This window comes from Vigna umbellata, chromosome 1, assembly GCF_029865625.1.
Source record: "Vigna umbellata cultivar VRB3 chromosome 1, Vumbellata_1.0, whole genome shotgun sequence".
Taxonomy (NCBI): domain Eukaryota; kingdom Viridiplantae; phylum Streptophyta; class Magnoliopsida; order Fabales; family Fabaceae; genus Vigna; species Vigna umbellata.
The window spans coordinates 73,798,644-73,819,143 of record NC_142165.1 but is presented as its reverse complement, the minus strand read 5'-3'; the positions used below and the strand labels follow the sequence as shown (position 1 = coordinate 73,819,143).

At 30.0% G+C, this 20,500-nt stretch overlaps 1 protein-coding gene across 1 annotated transcript; it reads left to right on the top strand.

Annotated features, from left to right (window-relative positions):
• The first annotated feature begins 10,023 nt into the window (after nt 1–10,023).
• Nucleotides 10,024–11,360, top strand: LOC124822867 (ethylene-responsive transcription factor ESR2-like). Its single transcript, XM_047294939.2, has one exon. The coding sequence runs from the start codon at nt 10,024–10,026 to the stop codon at nt 11,116–11,118; it is 1,095 nt and encodes a 364-aa protein (XP_047150895.1). The 3' UTR covers nt 11,119–11,360.
• The last annotated feature ends 9,140 nt before the right edge of the window (nt 11,361–20,500 follow it).

The following is a 20,500-nucleotide window of genomic DNA, read 5'->3' as shown; positions in this document are numbered from 1 at the left end:
GAGTAATTGGGTTGAAATTTTTTTTAGTGAAAAATGTTCACTGGATGAATAATTAAGTGATTTTAATAAGATAAAGAAGACGACTAAGTTAAGGATTGAATTTATGTGCTTGTAATATAATTCATGAACTCAAGTAAATTAATTTTATTTTATTTCAAAGTTTTAGTTTGACAAATTTTTATAAGATATGTATATTTGAATTTATTTTTGTGAAAATTAACTTACCTCTACATTTGTTTGTCTCTTGCTTTTTTTTCTTTTTGATAATCGTATATTTTAAGTACACGAAAATAAATATAAGAGTTGATGGTGATAACGCGAAAAAAAAATATATGATAGAAATATTACAATAAGGGAGTGTAGTTCTAATAAACTAATAAACTAAGTTCCTTAATTTATATTTCCAAGGATCTCATTATTTGGTCTAAAAACTATAATATAAATTTATTCCGACATATCTTATTAATCCTATCATATAATATTGAAATATTATATTATGTCTAGAAAATTTTGGGGTTGTTACATGAAATATTATATTCTGTCGCTCTAAGGATTAAATTTTCTATTTTATTGGAAGAACTAGTTTATAACTGTAAGTCTGTCGTGAGACATGTAGTTTACCTAAAACAATGCACACAACTAATAATGTGCATGAGATGGTGAATTATAATCTCAATTCGTCTATGGAAATGCAAAATCTTAACTCTAGTATTAGTCTTTCTGTTTTTCTCATCATGTGGCAAATAAAGTTATCTCTCTCAATATATATAACATAACTAGTCTTTTTTATTTCTTTAATCAAGGTGGAAAAACAGTTTGAGCCTATTAAATGGAAAAACTTATTCAAATACTTCATGATTCAGTCAATTCTAATCAGTAATTTACGTTTGACGTATATAAGTTTAAAGGGTGACGGTAATTAAAAAAGGACTTAGTTAAGAATGAAAAGTGCAATCGTATCTTTTATTCTTCACCAATCAGCAAAAGGAAAGATGAAGCGGGATATGTTGCCTCTGTTACTTGTTACATGTCGTCAATGCCAAAGGCTTTTGAAAGGAAAGATGTTGCAGATTTTCACAGAAAGGGTCAATCACTTAGCAGTCATGACATGCATCAGAAGAATGCACAGAGATTTTATTAAAAAGCTGATTCTTAGTCATGGAGATATATACTGATAGACGCAAATTCAAGAGGTTACCCTCATCTTGCCCTTCGTGTAAACCTATGCTCATACTTTGGCCATAGGAGATAGAGCAAAACTGTTTAGACATGACTCAGGAGCTTGCACGTCTTAATATTTCATTTACCAAACTCATAAATGATATTATATTTTCCAAAGTTTGAAGTTTTATTTTATTTTTTATAGACTAGGTATTTGCCTTCTCATTGGATATATATTTTTCTTCCCTTTTGTAAAGCCTATATATGCTATTGTAGTCACTAAATTAACCTAACTAATAATCTCAATAAATATTACATAACATGTTGACGATGTGGACTTTATCCATAGGGAATAGGATCAGTCTGAGTGTGAACGATCAAACGTGAGAATTCTGAGTAAGTGAACGGAGAAGATGGAGCCATTTTGCAAACACTTTAATGGGATTATCTTTGACCTTTTCCATGTATTTCTTTTGAACGAAGCACAGATGTTTTTAAGTTTGATAAACGTGATAAATATTATGCATGAGAGAAAGAAGCTTAATAAGGAAAGAAAGGATGATTATGTTGTTATGGGAAATTAGAGTTTATTCCCATCATGATGAGAGGGTTAGAGGTGTGGTGGTTGTTGTCTCCAGCTCTCGAAACCAAGCGGTTAAAAAGGTGGTTTGATATGGATCTTGTTGTCTCTGACTGAAGATTTGTTGTGTTGATAGAAATATCCTTGTTTCTGCTGCAACATCTGGTGTGTAGTACCAGATAACCGTCATTTTTAATTCCTTTTCCTGATCCGTTTTGATGGTGTTTTTGTGCGGAAAGGTTTCCATTGTCATGACAAGCAAGAAGCAGCAGCAAGCAACGTGATGGAGTTGCTGACTCGCCATTCTTCGATACTGGTTTTATTACTGCACCTCTAAATGACCGGTTAATACCACGCGTTTCTTCAACTCCTTCACACTCAAACTTTCATATCAAATCACACAGAAACCGCGTTTCTTCTTTTACCCAACTTTTACTTCTTTATGTTGTTCAACACTACTACATAATCTATTCCCACTCTTCCTCATCAATCATTTTTAATAACATTCATTACCATTACAACTTGTTACTCTTTAGGGACAATATTCATTTTTACTTTTTCTTCGACACTTCGTTTGAAAACATATAACCAATTTATAATTATACCATAATTGATTAATCAGCAGCATGATACACTACCAAATAAAACAACCCCACCGGGATTAAATTGTTAATATGTATCTAAAGTACTTTTTATTTAAACTAAACATTGTAATCCTTATATTTTCACTTCATTGTTATAGGGATAAAAATCGCATATTAACAACAGTATAAAAACCGAAGGTAAAGTTAGTCTTTCGTTGTTAAATTAGATTTATATTAACTTGATGATTAGTTAATGTAAATTATTAAAATATGCTTTTAGAAAATTATAATGTAGTATTAGGATGGTAATAGTTGTGTAAATTGGGATGTACATTTTATGATAGTTGCTAGAAAATTAATGTGACAACCAACACTTTCTAGATAGTTTCTCATATTTGATATATGTAGATTTATTGAAAGTTGGTTTAAAACTTTTTTCTCAAATTCTAAATATAACCAATCTTCTTCCGAACTAAAAAAGAAATACAAATTTTTTTTAGAACAATTTAGAAAAAAAGAGATTAAAATTTCATTTAAAATGAAGGAAAGATGAATCAAAGCGACATGGGTTAAATATTAGTAGATTGTAACAGTAAGGTCACTCTGCCACTTACAATACACTGTCGCGTATTTTAGGTTATAATAAGGTCAAGAACAAAGGAGGATAACATATAGATGAGAATTTACAAACCAAAAGAAATAAAGGAACAATGAAAAACAAGTAAAAATACAATGAAATCACACCCAAAACTTCTAATTTAATCCTCTTCTTAACTTCATTATGCAAAACTTACATCTTTTTCTCATTTTTTTTCTATTTCTGAATATCCAACTTTTTTTCAATCACAAAATGTCCAATATTTTTGTACCAAGCTTCAATTTGACGAGAATGAAATAATTGAAAATGGTGTTATCTTCCTTTTTGACATTGTTTTCTATGTAGAAGATGTTGAACTGCCATGTTATTAGTTCCTTTTCTACTTCATTGCTTTTTTTTTTCGTTTTAATTAGTTTGCTATCACTCTCTCACTTCTTTTGTATGGTTTTATGTTTTTTCTATCATTTATTGCTCTTCGTAATTACTTTTATGATCACTAATTGTAATTTAGTGCTTATTAATTTGGCCACGTAACTTAAAAAAATAAACTAATATTACAAAAATCTTATGTTAAACATAATTATATTAAAAAACCTTATTACTTTTATGATCACTAATTGTAATTTGGTGTTTATTAATTAATAACAGACAATAAAATATAAATTATATGTAAATACATTTTATTTACAATCCTCCCAATACTAAGTCAAAACTTATTCAAATTAAAACCTAATTGTTGTATGTCTTGGAGTGTTTACAAGATACATAAATATACATGTATATACAATCTACTTCCAAAACTAATTCAATAGTCTCATTGTTGCATTCCATTATCATTTTGTTTTCATGTACAATTTATTGTAGATAAATCTTATGAAAATTAAGTAATACTACATATACCAACATCATCATTACTAAAACCAACAAGCATAAATACTCTAGAAACAATATTAATAGTCTACTGATTTTATCACATTCCTATATGTCTATATGATAAATTTGATTCAAACATAAATAATAATTTTACAAAAAAAAAAAATAAAACAACAAAAATCAATTATCTATCATAATACAATTCTCTTCACTCAAATTATCACATAATACAACTTAATTTTATTTCTCAAAATTTATAACTATTAATTTCACATTGAGTCATCAATCTTTTTAAGTATAACTCGAGTAAATTTCTTATATAATTATAATTTTATTCTTTTCGTATCAAAATTTCATATTATAAAACTTTCATCAACTATTACAACTTAATATCTAATGATAGAATGAAAAGTAAATCAGCAGAATTATTTTGAAGACATGTGAGTAAATTGTGCATATGTGTTCCAAGACACACTATACTTAAGTTTTAATTTGAAAAGGTTTTGACATAACATTATAAATACATTAGACATATAATTATATTTTTGCTGTTCTTATTAATTATGTGATAATGGAATTAACAATATACTCCTGACTAGTTTGGTCATTACATAGGGCAGATGAATAAAATATGACCATGGAATGTTGTCACAAATGATCTTCTAAATTTGTCCACGATTGGTTGTTCAAGTTTATCTTACATAATTTAAACTTATACATAAAAAGCTTATAATTCTTCAGTGGATAAACTTTTTTGACTGTGCAAATTGAACACTTAAATAAAGGTAACATAGGTAACATTCGACTGAACACAAATACTTGTGTTCAACAGATAGGAACAATAACATGCATCTATTTCTTTTTTAAAATTATATTTTTATAGTCATATGCATTTATCTTTTTGCCTAACATATATTTTATCAAGTGGATATAGAACAGAAAGAAGTGTTGAAAATTAAAATGAAAATGTATTTTTGTTCTGAAGGAGCATGCGGTGAAGGAAGCATAGTCGTAATGGTATTAGTTGTGAAGCAAAAAGATTAGTTAAGTTGTGGTAGAAATTAGCAATGGGAAGTTTGAGGAAGGATGTGTACATGCATATACCCTAAACTCGAAAGTCTTGGTTGCATTTGAGGTTCCTCCACCCTTTTCTCTGACTAAAATAGTACAAGTCCTAACAACCTACATTACCACTTTCTAGCTTCGAACAGAACCTAATCTTTCACCCTCTTAAACTCACCCCTATATAATCAGACAAGTCCATGTGATCTTTAAATCCTTGGTTTTCACCCTCTATATCGGTTAAAAGCAACATAAACAAAGTGTATGAACACATGCATAATCGAAATTAACTGAAAAGGAAAATCATCAGTGAAAAGTAGTGCCTAAAAACCAAAGTGGGAGGAACAATTTCTGAGCGCCGCCAGTGTAATCATTCAAAATGATAATCACAAGGGACCAGAATCTCTCCAACTTCCCATAAATTTCTACATTTTAAAAACTAAAACATGCTGCAACCTAAAAGCAGCTTTATCAACCCTCTTGCCGGGAGATCTTCCCTATTTATTACATGTTGGGTGGAGAACTATCCATCCAAACCTCCAAATAAATTTAATGTCCATTTCAACTTATTTTCCCATTTCTTAATATCTTCACCCAACACTGTACAAAATAGAGCAAATAGGAACATGTGCCAAGATCCTAAACCCCTTTTTCACTTCCTTCCAAATTCAATCATAACTTTGCAAAAAAGAAATTTAAATGTCTTTCTTCTTTATCAGGTTTATAGTATTTTCCAAATTCTTAAAAATTCTCATGCAGGATGGATATACAGAGTAAAAAGGAAACATGCAAAGATACTAAAATACCCATTGTGACTTCAATCCAAACTCATAAACTTTACACAGCTTTCCAACTAAAAAAAACTTTTCACAACCCAAAATTGGCAATGTTTAATTACCTTCTTTCTCCCACTATTGTATATATAATTTCTTGTGCATGTATTCTCGGAAATAGCCAAAGACAATTATTTCTACTGTCATGCGCTCAAGCTGTCACAACTCACAACAATGACACTTTGATTACTATATCAACAAGATTGACATAGACAGACAAAGATTATAGTCCTTTATAACTGGTTTAATAAAAATATTATGATTCATATTAGATTAGTGCTATGTACTTTATAAACAACTGTTAATGGTTAATTTACATAAAATTAAACTTGTAAGCACTCCCAAAATTTGAGAAATTTATTAACTTTTGTCAGTGTGGTTATTGGGATTATAATAAAATGTTAGATTAATTAAAAGGGACATAGAAAAAGTGTTTCTGGTGATAGGAGCGTATATAGCTGCATGGTTTGTCTGGAAGGACTCTGAAGACGCACAAAGGTCATCGGTGGAAAGTTTTAAAATGTCAGATATAAGAAAGTTAAGCTATGTATGTGTGCATGTCCATGTCTGTTTTGTGGAAGAATGGATGAAGGACAGACAGAGAAGAGGTTATCATCAAGCCATGCATGCACAGTGTCCAGGTCGCTAGTCCAAACTTGCAGTGTAAGTTTAGCATTGCCCATTTGTCCTACATACAGGCTAATTATCTTTAAACTTTAGAGAAAAATAAAAACAGTTTCACTTTTTAGATAACGATACTTTGACAATATTTTTCGACAATATTTTAATACTGTATATGTATCATTTTGTAATTAGTCTATATTGGTGTTTATATATTGATTGTGAAATAATTTTGAACCAATTACAAAATAATACGTAAACAGTGTTAAAATATTGTCAAAAAAATGTTATCAAAAAGCATAACTTAACTATGTTTTTTTAGAAAAATGAATATTTAGGAATGTATCTGCTTTTATATATTTTTATATGATTTTATTATCTAAAACAACAACAAAAAAAAAGTTAAATAATGTTAAAAAGATATATATATTTACAATATTTAATTATTATAATTTAATTTATTTTATTAATATTTATATATTTATTTATGATTATGAAAGTTTTGTATGCCATGATTACTTTTTATAATAATAAAAAATCAAGATCTTCGTAATAAAAAAACATTATTAAAATTCACATTGAAGTTATAAAAAGTTATATAAAATTAATTCTAAAAATATTTTTTTAATGTTTTTATAATATTATAATTATATAATAGGAACACTCTAAATTGCCATCAAAATAAAAAGTGAAATTATAATAAAATATGTATAGCAAATAGATATGAAATGTTTCAATTTTTATTTAAATAATCATGATTATAACTATATAATGAAAATCCCTTTCCGTTTTTTTGGTATTTTTTTAACCAATAAAAATTTTAAAAAATTGATTAATAAATATAAAGATACAAAAGGTAAAAGATTTAAAAGAAATTGAACACTAAAATCTTATACGAGATTAAACTTCAATATTAATTTTTATCGAATAGATAATTAAAAAATAAAATGAAAAAATGAATAATAAATACGCATCTATTACTTTTTACTTGTTTTGTTGTTTATTTTTCTAAATTTAAATAATTTTACCTTTCTACCTTTTTTTATTCTTCAACGTTATATCTGATAATTGTTATTTAAAAAAAATTCAAAAATACTATATTTTAGAATTGTAGTGTACAGAAAAAAAAAATCTTATGTGAAAGTTTTTGACATTTCAATAGCATTACATTAACTTTAAGTTTTTATTTAGACTAGGGAGTGAAAAGAAAAGAAAATCTAAATAGAAAATAGAGTTATTTAAATTAAAGGAAATAAAATAAGAATAAAAAAAAAGTTAAAATAGATGAAAGAATAAAAAGTATATGATAATTTTAAAAAATAATTAATTTAAAGTTAGTTTACAGATAAACTGTGAACAAAAACTCCTTACTATAAGTAATTACAATAATAACAACAATTAATCATACAGACAATTAATTGTTGAAATAATTTAAAATTTTCCTTTGATACACTCTCTTCTTGTTCTAATGTTAATAGAATAAAATAGTCAAGACACTTCTATTCTTTTTTCACATAGTCAAATATATATATATATATATATATATATATATATATATATATATATATATATATATATATATATATATATATATATATATATATATATATATATTCAAAGTGTTGATTTTTTTTTTCTTTTCATAGAATAACATATGTAAGGTTCATTTGACATTAGTTGGGAACTATTGAACACCATCTGAAAAATTAATTTCCGAGAGCTCCAAGGCTTAAGTTGGGCGTCAAATAACTGTTATTAGGTGCTGGACGGGATGTTGAACACGGATGCCTTACTGCTGGGTGTGAATTCATAAAAGGAATGTAATTTAATAGGTTTAAGATCATATTTACATATGTATGTATGAATATGTGTGGGATTGATATATGATGTATGAATGGTATGAACGAGTAATATTAAAATGTTTTAGATTGTGTGTGTGATAATAATTAATGGATGGTTTGATGATATGAAACTGAAATTTGTGACTTGGGTGGATGATGAGAGTGTAATGATATTTAGGAGGAAGTGCTGTATTGAGTTGAATTTATGATGTATTGAATTGTGATTTAATAAGAATATTCTAACTTTCTTAGAATACATGCTTACACATAGAAAAATATTTGCTCGTGAGAGTCGAGTAAGGTTCTTTCAATACGGTACTTTTGATATAAAAGATGATCGAATTACGTAGGTATAAAAATTTACCTTCTCATATTTAATAAGAACATTGATTTTAGTTTGTTATTACGTGAAAATGGATTTCGTGAGAATATAAAATAATATGATAAACACAAAATTTCTAAGTTTACTCAACATGTGTTTTATAAAAATAAGATTAAATATATAAATCTTATTTATTATAAGAGTTGTAGTTATAAGTTGTATAAGTGAAAACATGATTAATGTAGACATTTGATTCTTATTGAATTTGTTGGATAAGTAAATTGATTGGAATTGTATTATAAGATAATGACAAATAATTTGTATGAATTATACAATTACACTAATGAACTTACTTTTGGTTTGATTTGTGGTTTATCTTGTGTCGTATATTATAAGGAAACGTATAATGATGGAAATGTTAGAAGTAAAACTGTTGATGGGCTTATGAGAGCTATACTTGTCTTTAATCATATTGTTGTATTTTGTATAATCTTTTAAATATTGAACTGATTTTATATTTTGAAAAATTGTTTATAATATATTTTGAAAATTATGGAGAATTGTAAATCCAAACGGTGTATGTTTATGCTTAATACTAAAACTGTATAATACGATCTAATCAGTAGTATAATAAGATAGGGTGTAATATAATCATTGTGAGAAAAGTAGATATGTAAAATCTAAAGGAAAATATAATATTCCATAGTAAACCAACTTACCTTCATTGAAATGCAGTAGTTCAATACTTTGAAGGTTGTAGGTTACAGCACAACACCTTTTTGTTCATGACCTAGCAGTTGAATATAGACTGCATAAAATGCAACATAGTATTGTCAGAAATTACAGCTTTGAAATCACATTCAATACTTTACTTTTACACCATAGACAAAGTCAGCAATTAAAATTTTTTTTCTTTTTAAATGACTCCAATTAAATACGAACAAAAAAGTTAATTTGAATGTTTTATAAGAATATAATTTAAGTATACTGGTTTAATTAAAAATTATATATCGTTTTTATTGAGAAGAGAAAAAAAGAATCTTTTGTTTGTTAATGGTACATAACTTACATGTTCTCTGAGTTCTCAAATAAATCAATAAAGAAGATTAAATTTTCAATCAATTCTAATATTGGAAATTATAAATTTTCTCTAGAAATTCTTTAAAGAAATCAATAATTATCTGTATTATTAATAAATTTCATGACTTTATGATGTGAAAATAAAATATTTAAATAATACAACAGTGTAAGAAAATTAATAACGAGGAAACTAATGACACTGAAAATTCTAGAGAAGTGATATACTTTTACTAACTAAAACTAATTAAAAACTGAAAATTAGAATGAAATTCATAAGGTTTATTTTAGAGCAGTTGATATTGATTGTAGTAAGAGAGAGTGAGTTGATGTAATGTTCTAGTAACCAATGGTCAACTGTTTGTCAAAATAGTATAAATAAAGCTACCCACACGAGCAGAGAATAAGCTCTCTCCAACTTCAAAGTGAGAAGAAGAAAGCTATCACACGCTTCTCATATCCAATACAATCATGGAGGAAGCATTGCGTCGTCTTAACGGAGTCACGCCCACTCAAGAACCCGACGTCGTTTCAGACCCTCACCCCAAGAAGTGTGCTGCCAAGCGCACCTCGCGTGACACCGCCAACTCCGGCACCGCCATGCGCTACCGTGGAGTCCGCCGCCGCCCCTGGGGTCGCTACGCTGCTGAGATCCGTGACCCGCAATCTAAGGAGCGGCGCTGGTTGGGCACTTTTGACACGGCGGAGGAGGCTGCCTGTGCCTACGACTGCGCCGCCCGAGCTATGAGAGGTGTCAAGGCCCGCACCAACTTCGTCTACCCGGACGCGGCTGATCCCCATCTCTTCCACCCCTTTAACCTACCCAAGCACTGCCACGTCGGCAGGTTTCCCCATAACACAAACTTGGGCAGTGACTTTCCTGCGAGTTCCCATAACAGCTCTTCATCCTCTACCTCCTCTCTCAATATGCTTCTCTTTCGTGACTTCCTTAACTCTTCTTCTAACCCGTGTCTGCTTTCTTCTGCTTCTTCTCAGCAGTTTCATGACAGTAAATCCGCTAGTTATGTGAACCCTTCTTCTTCCACTCTATCTCCTACTGCTACTAACTATCTCCACGGTTGTTGTGTCGGCAACGCTGATAACTACCAGAACACTGTTAGTGCCAATCATGGAGTTGAAGTAGCTGATGTTATTGATGAAGACTCCGACTTTTTCCCGCGTGAATCTTCGGATTCTGGGCTGCTGGAAGAGATAGTTCATAAGTTCTTGCCGAAATCGAAGCCTAAAGTGGAGACTTCGACTTTGAGTCAGTCTCTTCCCGAGGTTCCTCAACAGATATTTGATCATGTGGTTGTTTCTGCTAGCAAGGGTTATGGGGATTCCAGGATGAGGGTTCCCAAGGTTGAAGGTTTTGGTGTCTGTCATGATGCTCCCATGCAGCAATTTGAAGCTCTTAGTGGTTTTAATGCTATGCATGGGATGACCTCTATCCAGAGAGACAATCAGCTTATGTTGAATCACATTCCAGGATTCTCCAGCATTGAAGATTATCTTCAGTATTCCGAACTTTTTAATTCCTTTGCGACCAGGATGCAAAATGCTTAAACTTCTGGAAATTGATGAGTTCATGGTTGTTAAATTTACTAGCTTTTAGTGATGGAGAAAACATGTTCAGTCTGTTTTATGGTTCTTTCGTTTTAATCTATATCTGAATTAATCAGATCTCTGTGTTGTTGTTGTTGTTGATTACATTGTCGGCTGACGTTAATTCTCTCGCATTCACGGGGAATGTGGTTTTTTTAGGGTTTGGTTTTTTATGATTGGTAGGAGCTTTAACTAGGTTTATGTGTCGAAAGTCTATATATGTATTCTGGCCCCTACTATGGGTTGGTAAGTACTTGAAATTATCGATAATCCTGAAATCGTTGACAGTGCTGTGTTTAAGCATGCGGTTGCGCTTTTCAGTGCTTGTTTCGATCTTTTATGTTTGCATTAATTTTGTGTACTGGGAATTTAAGGGTTTCGTGAGAACGACATACTCGGAGTAAAGTGAATATCTTGTTTTCAATTGCACGATAATGATAGCTTCTGCGTTGACCTTGGAACTAGGATAATTGGCGTCCGTTGTGGCACATTTTTTAATATTTGTTTTTTATTTTTGCCCTCTCTTTCTGCTTTGTGTGTTTCTTATATCTGTTTATTCTTCGCTTAGTTCGGAAAACATCCTGGTCTGCATTGAACAATGGCGGGTTGAGATGTCGTTGTCGTGTTGCTTTTGTTGGGAGTGAAATTTATTTATTTGTTGTAGTAATGAAAAGGGAAGGTAAGTAAAACCCTAGTATTGGAGAGTGGAGTGTTCTAGGGAAAAGTGTTGCACTAAAGCTGCTCATTGATGGAAAACGAAAAGGTAAGGTTCCAGGGTGAGGATTTTCAGTAACTCCGCAGGAACATACTGGAGGATTCGAGATCGTAGAAGACCCCATAAATATGCCATACCCACTTTCATTGCATGTTCATGAAATTATTTACTATGTGAAAGTCCCGAAGCAAATTTGTGCTATGATTAAGAACGTTATACAGTAATACATTTTCTTCTATTAATTATTTAAATAAATTGCATTACAAAACCCTCTATCACAATCTTCAGCTGCCAACAAACTGCTACACGTATTTATGCTACAATTAATTAAGCTTCTTGAAACTGATATCTGCATTTATAATCAATAAAAATTTCTGTGGTTGTGTTAGAATAGGGATGACTATGTTTATGAACGTATTATTTGCTCGATGACTAATGAAAATAGATTTTTTATTTGTTAGTTTTAAAATTTTAAAATAATACAATCTTTTGTCGTTATATGTTTAATTATGCCCTCTCTTGGTATACTTCTATTTATTCTTTGACTCAAATGACAGAAAATGCTTTATTTTTTATTCATGATGTAGTTTTGGATAAATTATCATTTCTATCTATTTTCTTTTTTTTCTCTGAATAATTTTCAATCTATAATAAACATACTAAAACAATTGTATTATTTAATCTTTTTTCAAATAAAAGATAAAAAATAATAAATTTACACTTTCACTTATACAGAAGTAAAGCATTTAACATAAATAGAGAAAACTCAGTTATAGTAATAAAGATAAAATCTTGACATATAAATATATATATATATATATTGAAACAAAAAAAAAAACAAAATAAAGCAACTTATTTAAAAAAGCATTAAAAATATAATAAGTATTGCTTTTAATTTTGGTAAAGAAAATCTTAAATAGCTTTTGTAAAGCAACAGATGGAGTACTGGTATATTTCAGTTCTTAAATAGTTTTTTGTTAATTGTGTTTTCCTTTTCACTTTCGAAGGTCCTTAATTAATATAGGATGCAAATTAATTGAGGATGAATTTAGAGTTAGTTTATGAACTAATTTTATACTTAAAGCATGCAACTCTTTTAGGATTTAATCCTAAATGCTAAGTTGGAAGGGTGTTTACGTAAACCTCTAAATCTGGGTTCCAGCTGTTCATTGTGAATTACATGTCATGCATTGGAACTTGACGGGTGATTGACAATATCTGTTCAGAAATTATGAGTAGCATGAATTTGTCAAACTTATTTTCGTATCAAAAAGAAACATTTTAAGTCTTACGTGACACTTTTAATGGTCGAAATGATTACTATTTCGAGAGATAGGATTGATTTGAGATGACAAGTTAAAATTGTGTTTATTTGGTTCAGGATGATTTGCGGATAAAATTTTGAAAGATATGGTAAAGTATGAAATGAGAAATAAAAGTAGTGAATTTTTAGGAATTGTTTTGTAAATAAAATTAAGTATTTTTTATTTTAACATAATTATATTTATTTTTTTTCTACTTTTTCATAAATATTATTGAAAATTAATAAATAATATTTTAAATAATTCATATTCTTAAAAACTAATTTATTTTCAGTTTTCAACTCATTTTTATAACCAAAATAATGTTTATATTTTAAAATATATGCATAAAAGTCATTTTATAGTTACATTAAAAATAACTTATACCTTAATTTCTTTTCTGTATTCTTGTTGATAAAAAGAATAATTTCTTTAGTTCAATTCAATTAATCACCTATAATAAGTAAATATTTTACTTAAGTTTAACATGTATCCATTAAATCAAACCCCACTTCAGTTTTACTTGATTTTCTCTTTAAATAATTAATCCTTCACTTGCACATCGCTAAACGAATAAGAAGCACAAAAGCTTTTGTTTCATTTGAATTGTCATCATACAACATTACTAAAAGTTGATTATATTTTCTAGGGTTAAATATGTTTTTAGTCCCCAAACTATTGGTCATTTCTGGTTTTCGTCCCTCTTCCAAAGTAAGGTACACTTTAGTCCTCAATCTTTAAAAAACGTTCGTTTTAGTCGAAAAAACGAACGTTTTGAGGACTAAAACGAGGACTAAAAACAAAATTTTGAGGACTAAAACGAACGTTTTTCTAAAGAATGAGGACTAAAGTGTACCTTACTTTGGAAGAGGGACGAAAACCAGAAATGGCCAATAGTTTAGGGACTAAAAACATATTTAACCCTATTTTCTATTATATCCTTGTTCATTTATTATGGATGAGAAAATTAAAGAAAATGATAATGAGAGCTTTAATTATCATGAAAGATAAATAATATTTCAAAACACACATTATATATGTATATATATGTAAGATTTTAAAGATATAAAAGAGATGGACTATAAAACTAGAGTGAATGGTGATTTAAAAAATTAAATTCAGACCATGCTCCTATAGAAATTGGAATGACACTATTATGAGTGAATAAAGATAAAATAAGTGGAATAAACGAGTTTGCGGGCTTAGGACCAAAAAATACAGTTGTGAAGTTAATGTTGTGGTCTTAATTCATTAAAAGAAAATTAATGGGTAACAGTTGATACTATAATTTGCTTTTATGAACAAGTTACGTGGGGGTTCTTTAACATTGATTACAAAGTTAAAGCTTAATTTTGATACATCAATAATGAAAATTCATAACTGTGAAGAGTATTATTGTACATGGTTGGATCATAGCCCACAACCTAAACCAAATTCGAATGACAAGAAGAGAGCGTTGCAGAAATATGTTTTCCATCTAATACAGCATATAACTAAGGTAAAATTAGAGAGAAAAAAATCAGGAAAATAATGCTACTTTTTATTTTCTTGGTTGGAAAGTTTTAAATTAGTATTTTTCTAATTTTTTTGTTATTATTGTATTTTAACTTTTTTGAAAAAAATCTTCAATTATGTTATTTATAAAAAATACTAATTTTGATAAACACTATATTTCAATTCAAGAAGGGTGAATTGATTTGGAAACATATTTTAATGTTCTCTAAAAAAAGTTAGGTGTTTGGTATTGTTTTCAAAAGATCTTTAACCTTCTAGAAAATAGTCAAAAATAAAGCAAGAGAACACCATAAGATTTATACTCATTCGACTCTAAAAGTCTACATGCAGTCATCCTTCAACGACCTTAGTTGTAGGGATTCACTAACTTTGATAGTAAAGAATACAAGATTCACTCAATGTATTCTCACTTCTCTTTAGAATTCTTGTCTAGTTAGCTAAGACTAATACAAAAGTATAAACAAAGAAAATAAAACTTGGTGCACCACAAGTGCAGATTTTACAAACAAAGGCAATGCATATCTTTTGGTTGATCTTTCTTACACCCTTGGATTCTTAGAGACCTTGAATTTATTCAAACAATGGTTGATGTCTACAAAATTTCTCCAAGACAACTCAAAAATCTATTATTATTTTAGTTTGATCAAAATTCAGAATGTTATTTTGTAGCTGTAAAAGAATTAGAATACATATATGTAGACTAGAAACAAAACTGGTATATTTAATTGATTATGTTATTTTCATAATCGATTAAGGTTTACACACTGTTTTAGTCTATTAGGTACTTCACTTAATGGATTATGTTATTATTTTAATCGATTAAAATTTTTACATAATTTTAATCAATTAGCTAATTTCGTTAATCAATTATAAAACAGTGAAAAAGGTCCACATTTATATAGTTTTGGTCCTTAGCTCAGATCAACCATTGTAATCAACAAAGAACTTATTTTACATGAAATTATATGAGATCTAATCTAATCTAACATCCCATTCATCCAAGAAAAGACATTAACAATCATTGTTAACAAATAACATCTATTTTCATATAAAAACACACACTTTACTTGGTGGAAGAGCTTGAAAGACTCCCCTTTCAACAATTAACCACATGTCACATGTCAATTTGTATTTTTTTTCAAATTTTAATTATTTTCAAAAAGAAATTCACTAGTGCAATACACAGAAATGGCATCGGTTAGTTTCGTTTATACGCACCGGTTTTACAACCGGTGCATATAGAGGCGAGGTAAAAAGAATACGTTTAATGCCTCGGTTCTAGACCGGGTCAAAAAAGGATCTATTTTTGCCTCGGTTATCTTTTGAACCGAGTTAGTATCTTAAAAAATTTAATAAAAAAAATTTTCAGAAAACTGCAGAACCATTTTCTGGGTCTTTTCCTCAATCCTTTAACACATGAGCATGTCTCAATGAAGAATTCGAACTCAAGCATTTTCAGTTATAATTCCAAAACACAAACCAACTCCAAAAATCAGAATAAGATACATCACAGAGTAGATAAAACCACAAATCAGAGTAGGATACATCAATGAACAGATAAATCCAGCATAACAAATGGAAAAAAATGAAAGAAAATCGCTGCCATCCTCGGCCCCCATTTCCCAGCATCCTTCCTTCTCCCCCATTTCCCAGTACAAAGAACTCTCCTTTTCAATCGGTAGAACCCAGCCTTCATCCTCATTGACGCTGCCATCCTCGGCCTTCGAAGCGGAGCCGGACGGTCCCACAACAGCTTCATCCACGGTGGTTGAGGGCTCGGAAGGGGGCTGGACTGGGTGCTAGGCTAACGGCTCCACCACTGGCACGGGCCGTACCAGGCGGTCCACGAACAACACTAGATCTGAGATCGCGTCCGCTGGTGGAGTGAGATCGTGTCCGGTTGGTGGTGGGGTTGGGGTTGCAGGGTGGGAGGCGTGACGGGTTGGGGTTGCGGGGGGGGGGGGGGAGGAGTGACGGGTTGGGGTTGCGGGGTGGGAGGCGTGACGGGTTGGGGTTGCGGGGTGGGATGCAGCCATGGCAAAGCAACAGAGAGAAGAAGAAGAGGAACTGTGAGAAGGAGATTTGAGCGAGAAAGAAGAAGAGGAAAAGTGAGAAGGAGATCTGAGCGGCGGAGCGGCGGAGCGGCGGAGTGAAGGAGATCGCGTGAGCGAGAGAGAAGAAGAGGAAGAGTGAAGGAGAGGAAGAGTGAAGGAGATCGTGTGAGCGAGAGGGAAGAAGAGGAAGAGTGAAGGAGATCGCGTGAGAGAAGAGGAAGAGTCTGAGCGTGAGTGAGAGAGCAGAAGAGGAAGAGTTGTAATATGTATGAGTATATGCCTCAGTTAATATTTACCTGAGGTAAGAGAGAGATACTGACTCGGTTTTAAGATAACCGGTGCCTAAAGTTTTGAAAAATAATTAAAATTTAAAAACATATACGGGTTATATGTCTCGGTTGGCGCGTAACAGATGTTGAAAATCTTTTTGGCTTCGGTTCTACTGATACCCAAGGCATATAAGTTGTCTAAAACTACGAAAATGCCACCGCGCTTGTATACGCTTCGGTTTCAGTAAAACCGAAGCATATACCGCGCGTTAAAAAGCTTCTTTTTTACTAGTGATTGTTGTGCATGTGTTAGGTTCATGTTGTGACACGTGACCGGACAATGTCACATGTCAGTTGTGAGCGTTAAGTATCGTTATCTTGATTTTAATTTAGTCTCTATACACGTCTCTTTGATTCAATTTTTTCAAAGTAGAACAATATTATCACCCTTTAAATTGGAACAAATTTATTACTTATATAAATGTTATATTGATATTTTTTTATTAAAAATGACTTTCTAACATATTATATTATTGTATATTATTAACTCATGTTTTGTTAATAATGGTTTTATAAGAAATTTCAACATAAGTATGTATAATATTTATACAAATAATAAATTTTGTTCTAATTAAAAGAGGACCAAATTTATTATTTACATAAACGTTATTAATTAATTAATTATTATAAAAAAACATGAATTAGTGATATATTAGTTTTAAATACTTACTTTTTTTTTCAAAAATATTTTTACTTAATTAGTTTTGATCTTATAAAAAAACGTGGATTAATAAGAATAGTATACAATAGTATAATATGTTAAAAAGTATTTTATTTAAAAAATATCAATATAATATTCATACAAATATAAATTTGGTGTCAATTTGAAAATGGACAATATTACTTCATATTGAAAACATTTAGGACTATTTTATATCAAAGAGACTAAATTGAAATCAAGACAATGTTATGTGGCACTACCTTCTCACATTTCACTCAAATGTCACACTAGGGACCTAACAAGTGGATAACAAAAAAGTTTGTAATTTCTTTTTTGAAATAAATTGATTGATAGGTGGCATGGTATTAAAGTCGTTAATATATTTTTTTTTAAATTACCTAATTGAGGCAATTTTCAAAAATTAATATGTAATTGAAATAAAAAGTTAAACTATACCAATTTGAAATTTTACAACTAAAGTGAAAGGAATATTATAAATATATATATATATATATATATATATATATATATATATATATATATATATATATATATATATATATATTCATACATTAGTGGTTTATTAGTGTTTTCACTCTAAAGGATAAAATTATTAAAGTCAAAGTTTTATTATGATTTTGTCTTTAACAAGTGACTTAAAGGATGGGAGGAAGAAATGTAGGTTTAATAAGAATAATGGTTACTCTTTTGAACCACTTTTCCATCCCTTTGGAAATGAAAGTTTATCTTTGGAACGCTATTTTTAATGCTACGAACAATACCAATATTCCAACCTCAAGTTTGTTAAGAAATCATGGTTATGATCAATTACCAAATCCCCAAGTCCACTTTGAAACTCGAACTAACACTTGATCATAACATATGGAAACCACAATCCAAAAAACATGTTTTTATAAAAGATTTCACACTTACACAAAGAAACATAATATATACATATACATATATACATACATACATACATACACACACACACACACACACACACACACATATATATATATATATATATATATATATAATGTGTATTACAATTCTCAAAGTCAACCATTTAAGTTTATCTACCCATTGTCTCATTCTTATGATACAATTTATTCACAATCCAAAATAAAATAAACATTTTACTCTATCTTCTGGAAAACTTGTGTTTTGGATTAAATTTAAATGTTTTACATATGGCATATAACTTTCCACTCTGCAAAGTCGCATATCAAGAACTAAGTCTTCCTCATATAACAAGGTAAATTTTTATATGATCGGCAAGACACAATTCTTTTTCATACTGTCCCTCTAAAACAAATAATTTTTCATCAACTCTCACATCCTAATATCTATATGTGATTCCAATATTAGCAGTGAGGATAACTTCATTCTCAAAAGTTTCATTCAATACAAAACTTAAAACCACTGAATGTACTATTTTCTCCTTGGAAATAATTATATTCATATCAATCTAAGATACATATAAAATATCGTTTCATACTAGACTTTTGGCAAAACTATAGGTTTTACTGCACCAAGCACACACTCAGTGGATTTTTGCAAAAACCCTAGTCTTTACTAGATACACACAATAGCTTTTTGGAAAAATTTCAAACTTTATTAGACCACACACCTCATGAAAAGAAAATTACATGTCAATACAAATATTTTTCTCTATATCGCTCAATAAGAAGGTACACTCACCTAATGGATGTATTGTCTAACAAGTGTATCGTCCAATGAGTACTTGGTTCACTAAGTGTCAACTTCCTTTTTAACTCTTTGGATTTTCATAAATTCTTTTCCTCTCAACGAATGAACTAACTCGCCTAATCATTAAGCCTAAGAAAAAAATCTAACAAAATTCGCCCAGCGAATCTAGATCTCATCTAATGACCTAACCATCTTAAGCTCTCTAACTTTTATAAAATAATTCCACCCACCTAATGACCCAAACCTTCAAAGCCACATCGACTAGACTCATCATAAATAAAGTATTTCAACATCAAATAAGCAACAATCAGTTTCACTTAAAACATAAATAGAAGAAAACATAATAAGTTTCATTACCTCGATTGAATAATCTACTTGACTTTGAGAGCAAAGACGTAACTTTATGGCATTGATGGACAAATTTATGAACACCAAAATATGATGTCACAAACTTGCTTTACAATCGGCAAGTATGACCGAATCGTTCAAGTAATAAACTTGGTAAGACCAAGTATCGTTCTCCCAAAGGACTCACGGCCTAGTTTAGTTGTGTGGTTTGTTGATTAGCTAAGACTTAAGAACGAAATATTTGGATTATACTATGCAAAAGACGAAAATAAACATGTATGCATGAGGTTTTGATCAATGGCAAAAGCAAAAGACAAGCACTTTCAATGAAATATATAGTTGAATATGTTGTTGGGGGTCAATTTCATCTTATCCACTCTCATATATTTTAGGAATTCAACATTCAAATCATCATTGTTAATGCCACTCTCTAAAGTACCTTTCAAGAAGGCTTCTCCCTAATTACGAGTTCATACAATTCCTAGCATTCCTAATAATTAGTTCATCAAGTGCAGAAGCTTAACGACAACCAATATAATATTGGGAGAGATTCCCCGGATCTAGACTTCCCCGTACGTTCCCGTATCGACAAAATCAATGATCATGCATTGAATGAGTTAAACAAAGCAAGCATTAAGCAAAGAGGAAAAACCCTAACTAATGATGAAAGAAAGCATAGGTCTTAAATATAAGATGTAAAAACAAAT